At 40.3% G+C, this 23,815-nt stretch overlaps 2 protein-coding genes across 2 annotated transcripts in view; both read left to right on the top strand.

Annotated features, from left to right (window-relative positions):
• The first annotated feature begins 824 nt into the window (after window positions 1–824).
• On the top strand, window positions 825–1,749 carry LOC141000446 (transcription factor HES-2-like). Its single transcript, XM_073471192.1, has 4 exons — window positions 825–914; window positions 1,018–1,113; window positions 1,225–1,312; window positions 1,421–1,749. Exons 1-4 carry the CDS (start codon window positions 825–827, stop codon window positions 1,747–1,749), a joined length of 603 nt encoding a protein of 200 aa, XP_073327293.1.
• Window positions 1,750–2,944: 1,195 nt separating this feature from the next.
• acot7 (acyl-CoA thioesterase 7) overlaps window positions 2,945–23,815 on the top strand; it is a 60,103-nt gene continuing 39,232 nt past the window's right edge. Inside the window, exons 1-4 of the mRNA XM_073470726.1 lie at window positions 2,945–3,071; window positions 8,823–8,940; window positions 11,513–11,669; window positions 22,855–22,946. Coding sequence (XP_073326827.1) covers window positions 3,022–3,071; window positions 8,823–8,940; window positions 11,513–11,669; window positions 22,855–22,946 — 417 coding nt within the window. The 5' untranslated portion in view covers window positions 2,945–3,021. The remainder of the gene's footprint in view (window positions 3,072–8,822; window positions 8,941–11,512; window positions 11,670–22,854; window positions 22,947–23,815) is intronic.

Below are 23,815 nucleotides of genomic sequence, written 5' to 3'. Positions count from 1 at the left end.
TGCCAGTATTGTATGTACTGCACCCTGTTGTTCTAAGTGCACATATATTTACTTATAAATGTAATTTAAAAGACATATAATCAAACTTAAAAACACAAAATAAAATACAGTTAAACCTCAGTGTCGAGCAGCAACTGGAAATTCAGCAGGCAAACACATCTTAATAATGCAAACTGAGAAATTGATGTTGCGGAGAAAATAGTATTTTTTCTGTTGTCTGCTTTGTTTCATAGTTAGAACACAAAATATATGAATGCTTTAAAGCCTAAACGCTCTACTGTAGGTTTTTGTACAGCACACATTTGATAAAATAACAAAATACTGCGTTGCGTAATTACGCACCATAACTGAGTGTATATATGTTTTACAAACAACTCATTCCGTTTACTGTATATTAAATAATTAACCTAGTTGTGTACTATTTAATATTTTGTAATTTGAAGAGTTTGGAGAATCAGTGTTTGGTTAATCGGCATTCGGTGCGTCCAAACTTTAAGCATCTTTACGCACATACTTCCTCAGCTTCTTGACGCAGGTTTTGTTTGATTTGGTCGATGGATCATTACGCAGACACGCACCGCAGTTGTCACGCATGGATTAGAGAAGAAGACAGATGGTTATCTTGCTATATTTGATGGTTTTGTGTTGTTTTCATCGTATACGTGGCCACTCCAAATCGTATAGCGATGGCTTGGGGGCGTACCCGTGACGCACTGGAACCGACGCCACGGACCTGGATAAATACCGCAGCCCTGGGCCGTTAGAGACACATCTTCACCAGCTCCTGCTCTGAACACTCCTCTGGCACAAAGACGAAGCTGAAAATGTCTCCAAACATGACCTATGAAGCTCTCCCGTCCTTTTCTCCCCGGCTGACTGTGGCCAAAAGAAAAGAGGCTCTTGAGCTCAGAAAGGTAAGCGAAGCCTCTGAATTTTACTTCAGTATCTTAAAAAAAATCTCTGATGTTTTACATTGAATGTGATGAATGAATACTAAATGTTTTGTGTTCTTTTCAGACTATGAAACCACTGATGGAAAAAAGAAGGCGCGCTCGTATCAACGACAGCCTGAACCATTTGAAAAACCTCATCCTTCCCCTCACAGGCAGAGATGTAAGTTATTTTATACATTTAAATACACACAATCTAAGATTGTAGATCTATTAAGTCAAGGCAATGTTTAGGCTTGTATGTTTAACATTTTCTTTTTATCATTTTCTCCAGAAAACTCGCTACTCCAAGCTTGAGAAAGCCGACATCCTGGAAATGACTGTGAGGTTCCTCGGCGACATCCCCCCTGTTAACACTAAAAGTGAGTTCTGGTTCTGCTGGTTTAAAAGCCTTTATTGAAATATAAATATATGTAGCTGATTCTTGTAACTTTTAAAACAACGAAACTTACATTTTATTCTCTTCTCAGATTCCGCAGACAGTTACAAGGAAGGCTACAAAGCCTGCCTCCAGCGCGTCTCCGCTCTGCTTCCCAAAACGAGCCTGGATCAAGACGCGTGCCAGCGGGTCAACGACTTCGTCCAGCAGTCCATGTCCGCCAACGTCCCCCCGACCTGCCTGAACTGCTGCGCTCAGAGCTCCAGGACTTTCCCTCAGATCCAACAGAGACTCCTGAGCCTCAAATCCAGCTTCAGCTCCAGACTGGAGAGCCAGTCCCGCAGCAGCAGCGCAGTGGCTCCCATCAGAGCGCAGCCAGGCCCACAGGCTGTCAGCGCGGCCATGTGGAGACCTTGGTAGATTTCTTCAGTTCAACTCTGTGAAAAGACTGTAAAGTGTTTCATATGTAGAAAACATGTTGAGATAGCATCACTTGTAAATATGCACAGTGATCCACCGCCTCGTCTCCGTTGATGAACAGCCAGAATTCATCGATAAATCGTATTGGTTGAGTATTATATACTTCCGTTTCGCGCGCGAGTCTGTTGTCCTGTATAAGTTGACAAGTTTAGACGGTCGTAGCCTGTTTCTTTTAAATCTGCATGTATGTATACGTTTAATATTTAATCCTCTTTGCGGATTAAATGATTAAGGGCTATTGAAACAGCCCTGTAAGACCCAAAGGGTCAGTTCGTATAAATTTGCACTATAGACTTCAATGTGTGAGTCTGTGCAGATGATCTTTGTAGACATATTGAATGTCACTGTGAGTATCTCTGTTGGGATGTGTTTCATTTTTGCTATTTACAGCAAATGTTGTATATATGTTATATATAAAAAAACAAATAAAACTGCGATATAGTGGTGAAATATTGTCTTTTCTTCTTCTTTTGTAAGAACATTGGTCTAAACAAGGATAAACTGAATGTGTGTTGCATTCAGGTGACAGAGACAGAAAGAAGCTCACAAGAAATATATTGTGTGCTCATCACTGAGAGGCAACAAAAGATGATTTGAGGATGAGTCTTTCCAACAATAGGAGCATAAAACCAAAGGGAGCTTCAGCAGAGTGAACTGAACCTGGACAATCTGATGCAATATTTCCTTATAAGGAGACACCTCTCTGTTTAATGAGCACAGGCCTGTGTGACACATCTGTCCACAAAAAGCCGTTAGTTATTGGGCCACCGGGATGGATGTTGTGGTCACACGCGCCCACATCAGGACACAAGAAGTACTGCACCCCTGTGCATCACGTTGGAGTAAATGCGGTCTCTGCTGCCCCCCTTTGGCGGGTGTAGGTACTGACACCGACCACTACATCTCATCTCCTAACACAAGTCGAGCCGGTTTAAAATCACTTTGAATGAATAATTCAAGATTCAACTCAAAATATCTGTTTTTATTTTGTTTAAATTATGAATAATCAAGCTTCACTGCAGCATCAAACAGCTGTTACGCATTTCCGTTAAGTACTTTCCCTCCACATGAGTCATTTGTCAGGGAGACTGAGACCGGAGCAGCCGGCGGACACTGGAGGAGCCTGCTTCCCGCTCACATCACACAGAAATCTCGCTGCAACACGAGACCGACAATCCCCGAGACCTCATCACCTTCATCACCACCATCACCATGTCGGCACCGCAGGCCCGCGAGGCAGCATCCTCCCTCCAGTTATGCAGGTAGGACGTCTGTCGGGACACATTAGCACATGTGTGAGCAGCCTTCTCGTGCTAATCACCTGCGGTTGATGGACACATGACGGGAAGCGAGCGCGGCTACCGGCGCCGCCGCTCCCAGGATGATAACCCAGATAATCCGCCTCCTGTCCTCTTATAAGACACAGGGGGCTGCTGCGTCCTGCCGGTGGCCCATAATGTTTCATTTAGGCTGGTTTATGACAAAACAAACGACGTGTTTTCAGGGCATTCAGCCTGTGGGCTCCCGGCGGAGGTGCAGACAGTCTGTGCCGCATGTCGTCTGTGATGACCTCAGCACGGTTAGCACCGGGAGGACACGATCACAATACCAAGGACACGTTAAGGTCGCCGTCATTACAAAGAAACTCCAATAAAAGTTGTATTTTAAAGCGGAAGCTTGAATCATTTGGCTCCTGTTAAGTAGTCTGGAGTCCAGACTCTGGACCGACTCTGGACTGTGTCGGTGAATCGCGTGTATCTGATCCCATGTTTATCTCCCCCTGAAGATAAAGACAGAGGGAGGGCACTGAGAGCAAACAGCCAGCTGTGTGTACTGTGGTTTCGACTGCTGCCTATTAAAATACCTTCGCAATGAATTGGTTTCATTTCCCAGCCGCATGCTCGGTTTGTTGTACTCGTGCTCACCCGTGGGTGGGGCTGAGCAGCTCAGCCACAGTACAGCTCTGTCTGCAGGAAGTCCCCATCAGTCCAGGTGAGAGCTACCCCTCACAGAGAGATGTGTGTAGTCTCATCCATAGCAGTGGTTAAAAGTAACTAAATACATTTACTCAACTACTGTACAGTTTTCCTGTACTTGCACTCTGCTTGAGTGTTTTTAATTTTCTGCTACTTCACTACAACTCAGAGGCAAATATTGTATTTGACAACTAAAGTCACTTGTTACTGTCTAGTAACACAACATGCAATCAACAAATACATTATGTTGTCGTTATAGATTATGATCTTTATTGATGGGAGATTCACAGGCGTTCCAGCAGATAAACTATAGTGATGATGTGCACTTTTATTTTTGCTACTTTAAGTATATTTTGATGCTAATGCTTACTTGGACTTTTAGTGAAGTAAAGATTTAAATGCATGACTTTTACATGTGACAAAGTATTTCTGCATGGTAGTATTACTACTTTTACTTAAAGCAACATTATGTATAAATTGGCATTTCGTATTGGCGCCCCCCACAGTTTCTGAGTGCAACACCACTGTCGTAAATACAAATCCCAGGTCTGTAACAATTTGTCAGACGTAATGTAGGTGCTAACTACAAACAAAACTCATTATGTCATAACAATGTTATGTGTTGAAAACTTGTATGTTGCAGTAAACATGTATGTAACGCTGTGATCCTACCTTCTCATTGAAGTTACATAGTGCAGAAACAAGTGATAGAGGTGCGGGGTGGCTGAGACGGAGACACCATTCATCCTATTACAAGACAATGTACCATCAACATGATTTTGAAGCTGTTTAAGGTAAAACATTACAAAATTTTGCTTTAAAGGCAAGATCTGAATACTTATTGCACCTCTGGTCTACAGCATGTCTGAACTAAACATTATGTTGGAATTTTTATTCTCCCAAAACAGCACAAAAAGTAGTTTAATGACTTATTATGTTAACAAATTTCTAGTTTTGTCTTGTCTCGTTAATATGGTTGATGAATGATACTGACACTAATCGGTTCATCTGACACCCCACCACTAGATGTCACTAAGTCCTACACACCTGAGGATTTGAACATATCACCTGCCCCTGGGCTGCAAACTTAAGTGTTGTCTCTCTTGTCCTCTTTTTTGACTTTGTTATTAAGTCCTTATCAACAGACCTTTTCCATTCCAGAGATACATCTTTGTCCATGTAATTTCGTATGTGCTTTTTCAGGACTATGCACACTTTCACGGATTATGTGTGTTTGGTTTCTTACTACTGCTTAGCTACAAATGTGGTAATTTAGGCTTAGTACTCTGCTCACTTGCAAGATGCTTTGAATGAGAGCATTAGTGAAATGTCTGAATGAGTTGCCGGTTTGGGTAATTTTGTTCAAACACAGTTGTGAGTGTTTGACAAATACCTGTCTTGCTTGGTAATGTAGGATTGCTTGGGTAAACTACAGTTGATGCAGATTTCTCTCCACCTCAGTCAGTCCTTTGTGTCTTGCTGTGTTTTTACTGTCGGGACTCGGGACGGAAATGATTCCAAGATTTGCTTTTCTGAAGCTGATTCAAGGTTTTTGCCACTCTTCTTCACGACACAGGTAAAAGTTAGGTGTTTGTTTCAGCAGGCAGCATAAGATTGTGATTGTGATTTATGAATTTGTTCATGACAGCTCTACTTTGTTTCAGTCAAGAAGCTTGTAAGCTATATGTTAATGGTGTAACAAATAGCTAACCAGTGAAAATTAATGTAAATAACAAAACATAATAGGTCAACATCACAGCAGTTTGTGTGTCAACTCACTGTTGGAGAGCAGAGGGGAACGAGAAAGCACAGCTGGTATCAGTGTATTGATACAGCAGAAAAAGAGTAATTAAGCCCTTTCAGATCTTCAAAAATTATCGACTACTTCTAACTACACGTGTTTGTATCTAACAAGACATGACTAGTTGCCAGGATAAAATGTTCACACTTATCATTTTTGTATCTTCGTAAATGATTGTGGCGCTACACCGCTCGTAACAGGAGTGATTCCCCCAGTATGTGATCCTCATTTTGGAATGTACAGGGGACAGGATTAAAGAGAGGGACTTTCAGACTAGTTGGCATTCACCTCTAAGTAATTTCTGGGAATACCACTGTAACATTTTTGTTAAGTTTCAGTTCCTCCTCCTTAAATGCTTTATCAGTGACTGTAGGTTATGCTTGTGTGCTAAGGTATTTCTTACCTCTCAGCAGCGACACACAAACCATAGGTGTGATGATGACAAATTTTATTGGTCAACTGTTGTTTGTTTGTGCGTCAGTCATTGTGTTGAAATCCAGTTTGACCAGTCCTGACGGTTAAGGCGGGTTCAACTGCATGACATCACTCACCACAGCAGCGTCAGGGCCCCAAATCTCAGGAGATGTGAATGAAGAGATCATTCAGAAGGGAAGTGTGTTAGAGAATCAGAGGCGTAGTCAGCGAGAGTGCAGGGATGCGTTGTTTTAGGCCTCAGAGCAGCAGGGCAGCAGATGAAGTGTATAAAAGACAAGCGAGTCAAAGTCAACAAGTCAGCAGAGATGTCAGGGATGTTGGGGAGGCTGGAGCTCAGCAGGGCTCTAAACATCAACTCAGCAGGTAATTCATCTCTGACACACACACACACACACACACACACACACACACACACACACTGTGATGCTGAATATAGAGGCGACTGTCTGCTTCACTCTCTCTCTTTCCCTTGACACATAAAAAATGTGCTTTTTGGGAAATTGAAGTCGTTACAAGAATACTAAAAATACTTCTAATACTAAATACAACTTTAACTACAGCTGCTGTGTCAGAGGGGCGTTGTTGAGGCTGTAGTTTGTGATGCTGTTGATGGATTGGAAATGTTTTGCTTCATGTCAAAGAGACAGATAACCGATATTTGGAACTGATATTCATTTGCAGTAACAATGAAAATCTTCAGAACAGCCAGTGATGGAATGAACCTGACTACAGTTTACTCAAGTACTGTTTTTAAGTGCAATATTGAGGTACTTAACTTGAGTATTTCCATTTTCTGCTGCTTTATACTTCCTCTACACTTAAATTTAGTTCTAGTTACTTTGCAGATTCGTATTATTTTATTGTTTATAGGCTATTATTGTGAAGTGTTACTAATCAGTCGTGGGTGGGACATTGCGTAAGAGGATGCTGCATCAGAGAAGTGGCACATTAGAAAAAAAAATAGTTTATTTTATCTGCAATTTGACAGAAAAATCACCAATACTGATAATTGGATAACTGCTGAATACTGGCCCTGATAATCGGTCAGGCTGATAATCGCTCTACCCCTAATACAGTATATAGTACAGCCTCACATCATATACTATATGATGAACATAAAGGTCTGACACTATACGTTTCACAACAGTAGTATTTATCACAGTGCTGCCATGTTAGACTTAATTTCAATATGCTGGAGTTTCTAATTGACTTTCTGGTCACTATGTGTAATACAGCAATGTCATGTGTGGGGATCCTGATCTGCTCTTGATGAACTGTTACTCAGCGTTGAAATGATAAAATTCATTATTTTAACAATATTGTGCAATCAGTTGTATTAGAAGTAGGGATGCAGACGATTTTGTTGATAAATGTTGCTACCCTCCCACCAGAAACCGTATTTTCTATGTGATTAAGTTCACCCAGTGAAAATGCCATGGTAGTAATCAGGTGAATTCTGTTAATGTTTATTTGGTACAATGAATATTGTTCTCAACAAATGTCACTTTTAAGCTTTTCTTTAGTGAGTTGTTGTAAAGTCTTGTAGGATAATGTGCCTATGTGTCCTGGGTCATGACCTTCGCCCAGGAGGTACCTGTGTCTATTGATTGGTTGGTTGGTTTGCCAGCAGGATTAAAAATCTACTGAACGGATTTTCCCTAAACGTGGATGGAGGATGGGTCTCGGCCCAGAATAGACCCCGTTAAAATAAATGTATGCATCTAGCAGATTGAAATGTGTTTTATATGATATTGAATTAGGCTTAATGGAATTAAAGGAGACTGGTGGGTGTAAGGGAAATTCTCCTTGTTGCTAATTCTCTGAAGAATTTCAGAATCAGTATCATGAATCAGATCTCTTTAATACATGCTGCATGGAGAGAAGACCCGAAGTGTTCTCTGTAGTCTTCCAAATGTTTCCGACTTAAAAACAAGAGAGAAGAGGTCACATACTTTTATGACAGTTGGTAATTACTCCTTCCTTACCACCTTCCTGTCTAATGGTGTCACTGGGGACACTCTTGTGAATTCCTTGTGTGTCTGTGAGCAGATTAGATCATAACTGGTAAGACAAGTTCAATCCACACACAGAAGAACTGGCTGAACAGCTGATGTAAATGACAGCTTGTCGCACTGTCAGTGATAATGGTACTGGTGACAGGTGAGGCTGGAGTCAAAAACACATGATACCATCAACTGTGCAGAGAATATTTCAACAATGTTGAGCAAAATTAGTCTTGCGCTCCGTACATGTGCAGACCATACAACAAGTTCAACTCGTGTGACTATCTATAAGAACATCACAGCAGATATCCCAGCCTTTCATCAACAAACATGTCAGATTCTTATCTTTTTTTTTTTTATAGATAATGTTTCAACAAACTACCTGTCATACATTAAAGCCTACTTCCACTATGTACACACTAAATCACACACCTATGCACATTTTGTTAACCTGTGTTAGTGCCGATGAACACATCTTCAGCCCTCCACAGCCCAAGTTGTGGGCTCATTCTTATTTATTTTAAAAATTAGTATTAAGGTGCCTGATTTTGTAAGAGTGAGAAGAGAAATGATGGTTCAAAATGTTCCAGCTTCCCACTCTTCAAAAGTTGAAACCACGAGGTCAGAAAGGTGAAATTATCAGTTTGCACGGCTGGTCAGGTTTTCACGTTTATTAATCAACAGGATTTTATTGTCCCACAGGTTATCAAGAACGTCTAAAACATGAGATGCTAATAACGCATGTAATCTGACCATCAGATCCACAGTCATGGAAACTAATCTCTTTACTTCATGCAGGATCATGCGTCCAGATGACGCCAACATTGTGGGGAACGTCCACGGCGGCATCATCCTCAGGATGATTGAGGAAGCTGGATGCATCATCGGCACGCGGCACTGCAACACACAGAATGGGGTAAGAAACCCTGACTATATTCAGACCCTACTCTAAATTAAAATAGGAAATGTTGTTATAAGGTTCATTATAAGCAGCTGTCCTGTAATGATGTTCCTTTTCAAGACATATAAACTAAAACAGGTAACGCTTTATAATAACCATCATCGATATATTCGGCATATTTGGTTAGTTAAACTTTAGTTAATAGTTATTTGACTGTTAACAAACAATGAAATGCTTTTTAAACCATTTTATTAAGCAGTTGTGAAGGTTTAAAAGCATCAGTTCCAACTTTATTATGGCCGTCCAAATAATGCTTCTAAACATCAGTTGCAACTTTACAGTAAACACTTGCCAAATTTACCATTTATTAATGATGGTAATAATGAGTGTTACCAAAAAAAGGATTATTATCATTACTTTCATTAACCATTTTTTCAATCAATTTGGAAAAGATGATAAGAAGAAAAGAAATTAAAATTCAGTAAACTAATAACCTTCAAAGGGAAAAATAAAGTTTTGGTAGAGTTGTGTGTAATGGGTCATTGCTTTACTTTAGTATTTAGAGCTAAAAAGCTTTTAGAACCACTGCTATAGAGAACATAAAATGTTTATTAACACATTCTCCAGCAGTAAAAATAGTTGATAGTGTACGATAGTCTCATTAGTCGTGCATTAATATAGTTGTTATTCAGTATTGCCTCACCTAGTGTTGTTTACCTTCTCGCTGACTCGGTTTTCATTTTCACCTGGTGAACTTTAACCGACTTTTGACTTGCATCATTCGATTGTCATCTCACATGCAACAAGAATGTTGTCATGTTGTGCTGTTCAGATGTCACTGTTCAGATAAGACTAAGGCAAACACATTTTTTGGCATCTTACCAAGGTTACAGAGTGCTTCTGAAATAGTCTTCTAAAACACTGAAGTCAAATTAAATCCTAAAATTACTTTCAATTCCTTTGTATTTTTATTATGCTGTACAATATTTATGAATGTTTTCACCTCAAATTCAGTCTCTGAGGTTTATATGCATTTTCAAGTCAGTGGTACCATCACAAACAATTAATCAATCAAACTTTATTTCTATCACACCTCTCATACACACAGGTTAGTACATAATCAAAGTGCTTTACAGATGAGTAGAGTAGAGTAAGTAATAAGAGCACACACATGTCAACAGTAAAAAAAAATCACACTTTGTGACAACCTTCCTTTAAACTACATCATTTAAGACAGGCAAGTTCAGAATTTGGGGCAGTCATATTTTGTTCTGACGTCTGTGATTAACTGATTTTGAAGCATTTAAAGCACAAGCACGTTTAAATTGGTAATAAGCTGACATTTTATTCTAGGGGGGATATTAAAACAATATTAAATATTCATAATGCTGTTAAACATCTGGTTGGAATATGATGAGTTTACACAATGAACCTGCTGCCTCACCTGTGCAGCAGCGTTCACCTTTAGCCTCATTCTCACCCACATCACTGCAGAGTAGGTGAAAGAATGACAGACATTCAGGTGATAACACACACTCAATGTTACACACCCACTAACACACATTTTGTAGACAAATATTTGTCACCGCCAGTACATGCTGTAATAACTCAGGCTTTTCATTACTGGTTACTCTGTTGGTTATTTTGTCTATTTAATACATGTATTATTTGTTTTATAAAATGACATAATGAATCATAATTTCCTTAAAGTCCAATAAGCAGTCTGAAGCCCAATCAGATTTAAGTGACAATAAAATAGAAAACAGAGATTTGGAGCAAATCCTCACATTACAGAAGCTGGAAACAGTGAATATATGAAGGTTTTGCTTGACAGACATCTGTGATTAACTGATTTTGAAGCATTTAAAGCACAAAGAACTATTTCACGTTTACACTTTGAACAGCTGCTTCACATAAAAACAGCCCGTGTGAGCCAGGTCATCATAATCAGTTATAAAGTATTGTCTATCATGTCTATGTTTACGATCTGAGTGTCTCTGACCCTGCCTGTCTTTTTACGCTGATAGAAAAGTTGCGCATATTTTGTGTGTATTATGTATTTATCTTTAAAAGACATCATGGTACCTTTAAACCTGTCTGATTAGTGTCTCTATGGTGTGGCACTGGAGATACTGTGGTCTGTAGATTTATACCATCTCCACTCCTGAATCTTCACCTGGCTTTGCACTTGCTCACTCTTAATGAATTAAATGCAGTTCAGATGAAGAAAGGGAAAGATTTTAATGATGCAAGCTGTTGATTTCTTCCATCAGCCCCTCACTCTTTGCCTTGTGTTGTCTGGCACAGACTTTGTTCCTTTTCTTGCCTCTTAACACAGTTGTAGATATCATTAGTTTCAGGTGAGATACATTTCTTAAGGGCGGTAAGTTTTCATTTTACAGTTGCTTTTTTACTCTACAGCACAAAATGACCCCATTAGAGAAGAAGTGGATTTACAGGATAAATATATAATAACATTTTGTTGTGGATCAAAATAACCAGTGGGTAGTGATGAAAGTGATTTTTGTATAGAGTCACTTTTTCTCTAATGTTGTGAGGTTTAAAGTTTGCTGTTTCTCCTCACAAGGACCGCTGTTTGGCCGCTCTGGTTCGGGTGGAGAAGACGGAGTTCCTGTCCCCTGTGTTCATTGGCGAGGTCGCCCACGTCACCGCTGAGATCACTTACACCTCCAAGCACTCACTGGAGGTCCAGGTCAAAGTCATGGCTGAGAACATCCTCACAGGTGACTCATTTTGATTCAAAGTAAAGTAAAGTTCAGGCATCACTTTAACTGTTCGATAATACGTTTAAATTGGTAATAAGCTGACATTTTATTCTAGGGGGGATATTAAAACAATATTAAATATCCATAATGCTGTTAAACATCTGGTTGGAATATGATGAGTTTACACAATGAACCTGCTGCCTCACCTGTGCAGCAGCGTTCACCTTTAGCCTCATTCTCACCCACATCACTGCAGAGTAGGTGAAAGAATGACAGACATTCAGGTGATAACACACACTCAGTGATACACACCCACTAACACACATTTTGTAGACAATATTTGTCACCTCCAGTACATGCTGTAATAACTCAGGCTTTTCATTACTGGTTACTCTGTTGGTTATTTTGTCTATTTAATACATGTATTATTTGTTTTATAAAATGACATAATGAATCATAATTTCCTTAAAGTCCAATAAGCAGTCTGAAGCCCAATCAGATTTAATTGACAATAAAATAGAAAACAGAGATTTGGAGCAAATCCTCACATTACAGAAGCTGGAAACAGTGAATATATGAAGGTTTTGCTTGACAGACATCTTAATCTGGTAAGCAGATCTCGCATTAGCTGCTGATTTGTTTTCTAACAATCCACAAATTGATTAATCAACTTTTGATTTCAGTTCTGTTGTCTTTTTGCTCAGATTGGTTTGCATTTCTCTTGAAGTCTCTCTTTGCTAAAAGTGTGACAAGGAAGGGAGGCTAAGTAGAATCTAGTAAAAGGGGCGCTTTCTTATAGTTTCAATAATTTTTGTCCAAATCTTTCACTGTGTCAGGTCAAATCAGTGTAATATCACGTACTTTAATCTAAGAGTCTGCTTGTTCCCTTGATTGTCAGACAAGCTCAAGAGTTCAGTTAATAGCAACCATGCATTATTCCATAAGTCCACTACCAGCAGATATGCAGTCATTCTGTCAGTGTTGTCGGAGAGTGTAACATGAGAAATGTTCAGTCACCTGCAGTCACAGAATCAACTTACTGCAGTTTTAATGTAAGCTAATTTATTTGACAGATTCTTCATACTGTTTTTCAATCCTGTTCCTGGGGGCCCCCTGCCCAGAAAGTTTTAGATGTTTCCCTGCTCTAACACACCTGATTAAAACGATCAGCTCGTCATCACACTCAAAAACACTGCTGTAGTAGATTCTGATTAAACTGAGTTATTATTATCAGGGTGTAATATTCTACAGTATAATTTACATTTGTCTTATAATTGATGATTTTCCCCACACATCAGTCTAGTAAGTGTTCATTACATGACATGTTTGACTATTAAAAACTGATAGAAAAAATTGTGACAAGATCATAAAACACACACTTACAGTATATTGCTCCGTGGTGTTTCTAAATCACACAGCTGAAACCATTTCCCTTCCTTTCCACTTTACAAGTGCAGTTTGACAAGCACAGGTGGTCCTAATAACAGTAACGATGACTCAAGTGTCTCAGAAAGTCATGACGGTGTGACAGTGAGCCCGCATGAACAATACAAGGACCCTGAAACTGAAGCAGCTAAATGGAGTTCAGCCATGATTAATTGTATTATTTGGACCAGTGCTTTTCATACACTGAAGTCGTAATGTCTCCCTGTTTTATCCCTTTTATCGGTGTGTCGACTGTAGAGAAGACAGGAAATTAAAAAACATCTGCTCCATCAGTTTTTACACCCTGCTGCACCAAACTTCATACCCTCATGATTTGCGCTGGTTCTTTGTCACCTACGGTGTGTGTACAGAGACAGCTCTGACCCTGCAGAATGCCGCATGCATCTACAGTTTCTCATTTGATTTTATTACATTTGTCAGGCAGAGTCATTTTTGCTGCAGGTTGCCATGTTTCATCTGACTGTAAAGCACAAAATTCATAGCAGTTAGTGCCATGAATTTGGCTAAATTTGGGCTGGAAAACTTATGTTGAAGCTAGTGTGGAATCATTAGTGTAATTCTGATACTTACTCTCATTATATGCAAGTCAAGTATTCACATTACCCACTATTCCATTGTCATTCGTTTGTATTTCTGGACATTTCTTATGTTTTTAAAAATCCCCTCCCTGTGATGTTCCGCTGTTTGAACAGTAGAGGGCAGCACACATTCAGTAACTCTCTGCTGACAAGCATGGCAGATGAAACACAGCTTTCATGAGGCGGTGCATTACAAGCTGTGACAGGGGAATAGAATCTAAGAGCCATGTTGGTTTCTAGTTTGCCAACTGATGCAGTCTGTATTTCTCGTTTATTATGAAGATATGTGCACATTTGATGTACACATTAAAACACACAGATCTATATCAGCAGGCTTACATACACACACTGCCCTGAGTCCCTTGAGTAAAGACGGAGGGAGGATCACATTGGGCTGACCCAGCATTATCTCTGGACCTTTAAATGTCAGTGGCAACAGCGATGCACCGACTGTCTGTAATTAACCAAATGTAATCTTCTGAATGTACTGTTACTGCTTCAATTCATGGCAAACTGGGAGAGATGATATTACACCTTTAAAGAAGTATAGCCACACAATATATAATGGTAGAGCTGGTTGTGAATGAGTTCTGTAGCATAGGGGCAGTTTCTTGACATGTTTCAAAGGAAACCTTACTTTGTGTATATTTTTTGATGGATCTGTAGTTAGAAGGTACTGTAACATCAGAACAACCTGGCCGTCTTCAACAGAGTGAGAGAGGCAGGAGACGAGACAGACTGAGGGAGAGCAGGGGAGTGAGACAGATGTGAGGCGAGAGGCAGACAGGCACATCGATGGGCAGAGAGACAGCAGAAAGAGCAAGAAAGAGTGAGAGAAGGGTAGAGATAGAAAGAAGGAAAGGAGGTGTGAGAAACAAAAGAAATATCCCCTAGACAGCCGTTGCCCTAGCAACAGGCTTGTACTGGTTGGTTGGCTGGTTGCTGGGCTGGAAGCAGGTTGATGGAGGCGGAGGCAGAGATATGAGATGACAGGTGGAGAGCAGCGTACGTTACATGCAGGCATCGGCATGGACAGCCCGCTACAGCACACGGCCTGTCGGGAAGGACCCCGAAGAAGGACGATCAGGAAAAGAGCCAATGGAAACAAGGCATTGAACGCACCGTTTTGTTTGCTGCACATCATAGAGATTCAGGGCTGTGAAAATAAAATAATAGGGCTGCACTAATGATTATTTTTTACTGTTTATTAATCTGTTGATCATTTTATCGATTAATCAATTTGTTGTTTGTTCTATAAAATGTCAGAAAATGATGAAAAATGTTGATCCAAAGCCCAAGATGGCGCCCTTGAGTGTCTTATTTTGTCCACAACTCAAAAATACTCAGTTCACTATCACAGAGGAGTAAAGAAACAAGAAAATAGTCAAAGTTAAGAAGCTGAAATCAGAGGATTTTAACTTTTCTTTGTTAAACAATGAATCAGTTCAAAATAGTTGGCGATTAATTTAATAGTTGTCAACTAATCGATGAATCAATTAATCTGTGCAGCTCTACAACATAACATGGGCAACATATATTTGTGCAAAAACAAAGTAAGAAGTTAAAGTTAAAGCATATTTAACCTTTTTTCTGTTAAATTAGCACACATTTCACCATATTAACAGTTTATGTTAACAAGGGTTGTGCATTATTCTGTAATAGAATAAAATAAAATAAAAACAGATGCAGGTCACTTGATCAGCCATTTCTCAGCCTTACAATGAATATGTTTTAGAATCAGAAAATAACCAACAGCCAACATTTTCAGTGCTGTTCGTAGTTAAGAAGTGCACAGCTGTGCATATATGAAACAAAAAAAAAAATAGAGTTAACAGTCTGAAGTCTAAGGGTAGGTTCACTGTCAGGGCAGTGTGGGTGTAGCTTTGTACTTTGCTGTTGAGCTCTCTGGAGGTTATGTGGGTACAAACACAACATCTGTGATGGGATTTGCTCATTTTTCTGTCCCAATTTACATATACACGATATCTGTCACCCTGATTCATAAAGTATGTGACATCACCTTGTGTCAGTCTAACAAAAAGAAAAAAAATACAACATATATTAACTATTAATCCAGATTTAGGAAAATGAATTACAGTTGAGATTATTTTTGCAGTACTATTTGTCCTGAGTGAGCAGATTAGTTTGTGTCCTGAAATCAGAAAAACAGGCCGCCTCGGCACAAGGAGAGCCAGAGGAGAGGCAGCACCTTGGTGGTCTATTAGGTCATACTGTAGCTACAGGAAGTAGGTCACATTTGTGTAAATGTATGGGTGTGTGTATTTGAGTTGACACAGCTGTTATCTGTATGAATGTATGGATGCCTGTGTGCTTCTGTGGATTTATTTTTATCCAAACCTCAGAAGAATTGTTCATTCATATTCACAGTATGTGGAGCTGTGTAAATAAATGATTGTGAGTGCATGTTTTGTGTGCATGTTTCGGTTTTAGATGGTGGATTTGTGCAGGAGCTCATCCAATGTCAATAACTGTGAGAAAGGTTTATGATAAATGTGTGTTTCTCTTTGCACTTTGCAGTTAGATGCATAATTTTGCGGATGTGTGTTTGCTTTGCATGGTGGGTGTGCACGTCCATACTGTATACATGCATGTGTGTGCATGGGTTTGTGTGTGTGATTTCATCAGTGTTTGGCCCTTTAAAAGGTTCCTGCGGGGCCGAGGGGGAAGAGAAGATAACGGGAGCAGACATTATTTGCTTCTGTCATGTCGGCTTAGCATCAGACCTCACACACTGTGGCCCAGTCAGACACGGACGCCAAGTGGATGTACCTGCACACATGCTCCAACACGACGCGCTCACGTACCCAACACATACTGACACACACATGCGGTTGTGGAGGGACAACCTGCGTGCATACAGAGCCTGATATGCGCATCCTGACACATTCTGCATAGAAGAAGTCACACACCTACATTCTCACACCCACGCAGATGCACACTGAGCACACACACTTCCCTTCTCTCTAAAAGAAGTCTCACACTGAGGCAGGACTGGCAGGCTTGTACACATAGATCTTTTCTCAGGCAAATTATTGAAGGATGGCTTGAACAAGAACACTGAATGTTCCTGTTGGTTGCAGACTTCCAGATGTTGTTTCTGTTTTTATTTTTATGCACCTTTTTGCACGTTAGGAGGATCTGCATTTGCGCAGCAATGCATGTTTTTGCAGCTTCGTCTGTTTACGTGCATGCACCTTATGCTGTGCATCAGTATGTATATTATGGTCTGTGTGCATGCATCTTTGTATTCATGCATTCATGTTTATGCCACATGTGTGTGCGTGTTGGGGGAGGAGGCAGGCATCCAGGTTCCACACTCAGTCAGGCAGCATCTCGTCAGGCAGGCCTCAGTCACGGCCCCCCAGGGGAAGGCTGCCTACTGTGGGCACGAGCCGTGATGATTGTCCCCGCTGGGGGGATTGCACATGCGCACTAACTTACACACATGCGCAATCATACACATACCCACACACATCGGCACACACAGATTTGCATGTACCCATGTATGAAGAAACATACATGAAGATAAACGTACATACCTAGAAAACTGCACACAGTCACAATCACACACACGCACCCTAGGTGATGTATAAAACATGTACACAGACACACACACACACACACACACAATAAGGCATTTGTGCACACAGGCACAAAGGTCTGCTACCACACTTGGGACAAACACACATGCACCCAAAAGTCCCACAGAGGTAATAATGCTTGTGTTGCATGCACACTCAGGCACATATTTGCATAAACAAGGCACACACACATCGTGCCACCTCAACACACACACACACACGCACGCACACACACACACACACACACACACACACACACACACACACACACACACACACACACACACACACACACACGCATAGACAGAGCTGAGAGCAATGCATTGTGGGTTGAGGCTTAAAATAAGCATGACAGTTCCTTCCATGATCCTGGTGGGTCACACAACTGCACGAACTCAATGAGTGCGACATGAACACACACACACATACACAAACAATCAACAGAGTATTGTTTGAGGCTTATATTACGATCATTGCTCGCAATTAGTTATTTTAGTCAAATAAGTCGTTAATGCCCACAGCAGGAGGAAAAAGCTTGTGACATGATGTAAAATGTGTTAAGTCTAAATGTAAGCAATGAATAAAATATGTAAAAACAAACAAAAAAAAAAATACTGTAAGACCTTTAACTATTAAGTATGAGGCCAGCTTGACTTTTGGAGCACGGAAGAATTTCCTGAGGGCAAAGCCGAGGTCTGTAACAGCACAGACAACACTACGGCACATTAAAGGTCGTCTGGGTACAACAGAAAAGTAGATTTGTGCAAATCACTGCGCAATCCATCGAGTGAGGAGTAGCATTTGTTTCTTTTTGTTTCTTCTTGAGAAAAGAGATGAAGTCTTGTACAGTTGAAATATACCTTAATGCTTGAATGGAGTATTGGATATCCCCTTTCAGTCAAAATGCTCCATCCCGATGCTCTACTTCATCTGTTCCTATCAGGCTGTACCAGCCCACAGTGGGGCTGCATTGTAGTTAAACGTAATGGAGCCTTGGCTCAGCACAATGGAAAATCTGTGGTTTTGATCATTGTGATCAAGCACTAAGAACGTTCCTCGCTGCACTGTCTCTGAGCCTGGAAAGGGCTTTTCAGGAAGGGGAAAAGAAAACAAGGGAGTTTTTCTGCTCAGAGTAAGAATGAAGGGTAGTGGGTACAAGCCAAAGGGGAGAGCAGCGAGGTGAACAAGTAAAATACAGCGATAAATCATGTGAAACTGCTCAAGGTGAACGGAAAAAGGAAGAGATTGTTGGGAAAGAGAGTAGAAAAAAAGGAGGAAAGGAACAGCTAGATGAGAGATTTAAGATCTTAGGGGAGTGAGGATTGGGATTCGGGACTGTTGTGCATTTAGGAAATTTCAAGAATGATATCAAGTAATGATTGATGCCTTAAACTTAGATTAAAGGGGATTGGATGATGCATAAGTAGTGCTGGAGGGACTTTTCCCCACTTAAGCACCCTTGTGAATACTCAAATCAGTCCCCAAAAAGGCTCTAATTTATAATTAAATATGATGGAGCGTAGTGTTTGGGAATTCTGCTGCCTATCATATAGTTAAAAAAAGCCTGTGTGTCTAAGTCTGCTCCACAACAGCCACTGATCCTATTTGTTTTGTAGTTCATGCCTAATTTGCTGGATTTTTGTCCTGCAATCTGCTGAAAGTTGAGAATTTTGGAGTAGACACACCAGATGATCAGTTTGACTTGTTTTGTACTTTCTGTTTCCTGTATAATCAGCCAAGTGTTTCTAGTTTGATTGTCCGCTGTGAAGTATCCTTCCTCTCACATGCTGTTCTTGCACGTTCATGCACTCAAAGGACTGCTGCACCAACATACCATCAATTAAAAAAAAGGACCTGCCACCGCCAGGTGCCATTTGTCTCAGCTGTCATCACAGCCGCCACAGTGTCCTTTAACATTCATGGAGCTCTTTGTTCTAAAGCTGCCGCCGGATGAACTTGAAAAACCATGCACAGAGTCACTGAGCTCTTAGCCAGTTTATTGAGCATTGTGCCATCGAGTGAGGAAATTTGATTGAGCAGATTTGTGGAGCTTGTGTTCGGGGTGGATGCAGCCAAAAACCTTCCTATTCACTAATTCATTAATACTTACTAAGCAAGCCAGCTGTCCCACCAGCTACTTCATACTGCTCCCTCGAGACTGAATCCAGTTTTCTGTCATCACATAGAAACCAACACATACAAGAAACCCATTCGTCACGATTGATAAATTAAGGATGAGGATGAGGATATAAGATTTTATCGAAGATCTAAAAAAAAAATATTCTCACAGGAGTGACTTGAAAAATGTCTACCTCAATAATATACAGTCTTATATTGATATACTGATTTATCTTGAATTGCTGGGGGAGCCTGCATCCTTCTGATCATTTCAAAATCCTCAGCCTGTCATCATGGCTGGAGGCTTGTCATTCCCATTGTGTACTCATCAAAAAACGTTAAATTTGATGTGTGTAGATACTATGGATACCAAGCTAAAGAACAACAGGGAGATGAGGTGTCCACCATTTATTTATCCTTTATTTATGCAGGAAGACATGTGATGCAATAAAGATATCTGTCCCTTAATGGAGACCTTTTATGCCTTTTCATTTTTTTCCTTTCCTTCAGTGTTTTCATATAGCTTTCTGTGCCTGTACAAGACCTTGAAAGGTCAAGGTCCGCCCCAAGAGAAGCTCCTCTCTCCCACAGAAAACACTGCTCCTGAAATGCCTCGTCAGTTGTCCCGCCTTTAATCCTGTGACTTTGTGACATCACACTATGTCATAGAGTCACATATAATTTATGCCTAGTGGCTAGTTTGGCACGTAAAAATTTATTTAGCACATGTTCTCTGTTGTAGTCAGCAGTGCAGACTCAGGCGTGTGTGAGCTGACCAATCAGAGCCGACTGGGTATTTGGGAGAAGAGGCCTTAAAGAGATAGGAGCTAAAACAGAGCGTTTCAGACAGAGGGGGAATACAGTACTGCAGCACTGGACAGTATGAGAAAACTGACGTGTTTTTTGAGCATTAAAGATGAAGACACAAACTTAGATTTTTTGATAAAGGGAAAATGTTTGACAAGACAGCAGTATAGTGAAGTACTATAGTGTTGCAGAGATCACAAATGTCAAATCATCATGATTTTAATAGTCATTTCAGTGAAAATCAAAATTGTGATGCAAAAATTAATCATTCCCATCACCGTGGATCATATCGCAACATAATATCTGTCAAAAAAAAGGCAATATGATTTTTTATTATATTAAGCAGCCCTAGTATGCATGTAGTGGTGAGCTGCATGTTATGACTGTCTCAAGCATGAGAAGTGATATGTGCTGTTTTTGTAGACATGCTGTAAAGGCATGAAGAAGGCTGCAGTCCAGGCAATGACATGGTCAAACGTTGACATTGTCTTCATTTGATGCAGAGGGATTTGAAATTCAAAGCCAGTTCCCTGGTTACACTCTGGTTAGAAAGGTCACCAGTCGGACTGGGAATGGTTCCCCTCAGTCCCTCTTTCTCTCTTGCTCCTCGTCCTCCTCCTTCTCCTCCTCCTCCTCCTCCTTGTCCTCCTCGTCCTCCTCGTTCTCCTCCTCCCTCCATCCTGAACACAGTTCACTTAAAAGGTCCAGCAGGAGCTAATAATAGACTGGAGTCACTCAGTCTTGGTAGAGTCAAGGATATGTAAATATGCCTTTCTGCTGTGGGCAACTTCCTGGTTGCTGGCAAGGGCAGGAGCCAATGAGAGGAGGAGAGGAGAAGCGTGGTCGGCATGGCAACGCGGCCCGGCTGTCTGCACGGTTTTAACTTGGGTGTAAAATGCAAATGTTATTCCCCGAGAGTGCCCAAAGCGGCTGCTCTAACGCTCTTCTTTTAACTTTACAATTCCTTGATCTGGACTCACAGTACACACAGTAACGTCACAAATCTTCATTTTCAACAAGGTATTTTTTTAATTTATGAGATGTCCTATTTTTATGTCCACGTAGATGCACTGCACATGTATACAGCTATAAGTTTCTTTGTATTATAAACAAGTAAGTCTGGGTGAAAATATGGGTTAATAAAGCAACAATAAAGGAGATTAAAGGAAACATTACTTTAATTCCATAGCATCAAATAAAAATAAATCTAAGTGCCAGCAGTCCTAATAAGAAACATTCAGTCTATCAGATGTTGCAGAAACATGTAAAAGCCCTTTAACACTTTACGACAGTGATTTCATTTGAACCTGCTGTCTTTAATCTGTGAGCCTCCCTTGCGTGCTATAACAACACAACCTCAAAATAGCCCCCCCTCCCCCCCACACCCCCCTCTCTCTGTTAGCGAATTAAGAGAAAAAGTGTAGGCAGATATCGCTATGGCAACCTCTCTGCCTGATTGCTATGGGATGTGATTTCCACGAGTTTTGTCTTCTGGTCTTCTGGTTCTTAACTTTCTGTAGGAAGGCAGAGCTAATGCTCCAGCCCCCGAACCACCGAAACGTTTCACGCGCTACTGTACATGGAGGTTTATGGAAATGTCAGAGCCTATATTTATTCACAGGAAGCGATATGCGTACTTCACTCATTGATGATGAAGATGGTTTTATATTTATTTATATTCACAAGAGAGGAGAATCTAAGGGATAAAATGTTTAAGTGACAGCACTTTCAAGATATTCACACACAAGACAAATAATGAATAACATCCAGAAAGAGTTTAAATATCCACAGATAAACCAAAGAAACACCGAAATTGTCCACAACTTTGAAAGGATTTCTAAATGCTCCAATAACGAGCATATTTACTTACTTTAGGTACTTTCTTATTGCTAAAAGGTAACTTTGCCCCAAAAATGTAAAAACCTGAATAAATTCTCAAGATTTCAGCAGTTTTATTCAACTCCTGTGAATACAAAGTAATAATTTATGCACATGTATTAACACCCACATATATTCTGTTTTTATTTTTTTGCAGGACTAAAAAGATTGTTGCGCTGAATTGAAAACTCGGACATAATGGAACAATTCAGACATCTTATATTTTAACACACCAGAGACGACACCTCACTGACTTATAATGTGATGTAAATATTTGTACTGAGAACCTAATGAGTGAGTTGCCATCCCTCCATTTCTTAATCACAACATGAAAACGCAGGATGTTCAGGATTTAGGGATTATGCTAAACCTTGCACTAACCAAGGGACCGAGTTTAGCGAATGTGAGAGTGCGTTCTTCTGAATAGACGTGAATGATTGTCTTTGAACAAAGACCTCATTTGTTTTCTGCTCCTTTGTTTGCAGAAGAAAGACTAATCTTCAGGCAGCGCCTCTGGATTTGTTAAAAACTGGATTGGCTTTTATTGGGGTATTAATAAAAGTGTCTGTTTTGACAACAGCTGCTTCAAAATTGTTTACCCCATTGTTTGTTTTATTTTAAAGGACGTGTCAAAACTTCTTGCTTGTTGGTGTACAGTCACAAAACTCTGAGAAAATTACATCAGTTTATTTAGTGGAAGAAAGCTTTAAAATTATTGACTGACATGTTTCTTTCTACAAGAATTCAACCATCTCTCTCTCTCTCTAACTGCAGGTGCCAAAAAGCTGGCCAACAAGGCGGCGCTGTGGTACGTCCCCTGCTCTCTGAAGAATGTCGACAAGATCATGGAGGTGCCGCCCATCAAGGTACATGCAAACTCTTGCTCTGACCTTCTTGGACCAAAGTTTGGCATTTCACCTGTCAGCTTCTCTGTCTCTATCTGATTCTGTCCCTCTATATGTATCAGAAATGACCCGATGAGAGGTCAAGATAAGGGACTCCATGAGAGAAACCATCTGGTAAAAGATAAAAATATTCACATTCAACAGTGTGAAAAGTCTGTCTCACTGTCACACGTCTTTTATGTCTTAAGCCCAATTCATACGGGACTGGTATTACCAGGGGACCTCATGAGATTTAGAAATTACCACCCCAAATTTGTGTGTCATGTGGCGCATTCACATGGGATAAGTGATGTCTGTATCTCCTGGATGTGATGTCGAGGCTGTGTGTAACACAGACCTTCCGTTCTTCAGCAGCCACGTTATTCACAGCTCAGAGTTAATTTGCCCACTTTCAGCATGTGTTAGAAGTATACTGTAAATATACATTTTAAGCTCATTTTTAGATCAAGTAAAAGATGCTTTGTGGCTGTACTTGAATATGGCAGCTTTTTGTTGCTCCTAACCTTCTCTGTCACCACTTCTAAATGTCAATACAGCTGACGTCATAGCACAGCTGTTGACTGCTGTTAAACAGATTATGAGCCGCAGTCAAATTTACTACTTGTTCAGTTGTCTGACAAGAGAAAACAGATGTTTGAAAGGCAATGCAACCTTCACAGACAATTTAAATGATACTATTTTCCCTTGACCTCTGTGTTTGGTAACTTGCGGGGGAATTTTTACTTTACAAATTACGGACATGGCAGTTTTCCAGAGGATTAAGATTACAGACATCCTCCATATTCGGGTAAATGTGTACACCTGTGCATAAGTTCACACTGTATTCGGTC

This window comes from Pagrus major, chromosome 7 (genome assembly GCF_040436345.1).
Source record: "Pagrus major chromosome 7, Pma_NU_1.0".
In the NCBI taxonomy this organism is placed as follows: domain Eukaryota; kingdom Metazoa; phylum Chordata; class Actinopteri; order Spariformes; family Sparidae; genus Pagrus; species Pagrus major.
The sequence above is the reverse complement of the archived record's forward strand: the minus strand, read 5'-3'. Positions and strand labels throughout refer to the sequence as shown.

What these genes read in the sequence shown, in the direction of transcription:
- LOC141000446 (XM_073471192.1), top strand. Translation starts at nt 825, where the DNA reads ATGTCTCCAAACATGACCTATGAAGCTCTCCCGTCCTTTTCTCCCCGG. An exon ending in TTCCCCTCACAGGCAGAGAT is followed by an intron (nt 1,114 to 1,224) that starts GTAAGTTATTTT and finishes CATTTTCTCCAG; the next exon opens with AAAACTCGCTACTCCAAGCT. An exon ending in CCCCCCTGTTAACACTAAAA is followed by an intron (nt 1,313 to 1,420) that starts GTGAGTTCTGGT and finishes TTCTCTTCTCAG; the next exon opens with ATTCCGCAGACAGTTACAAG.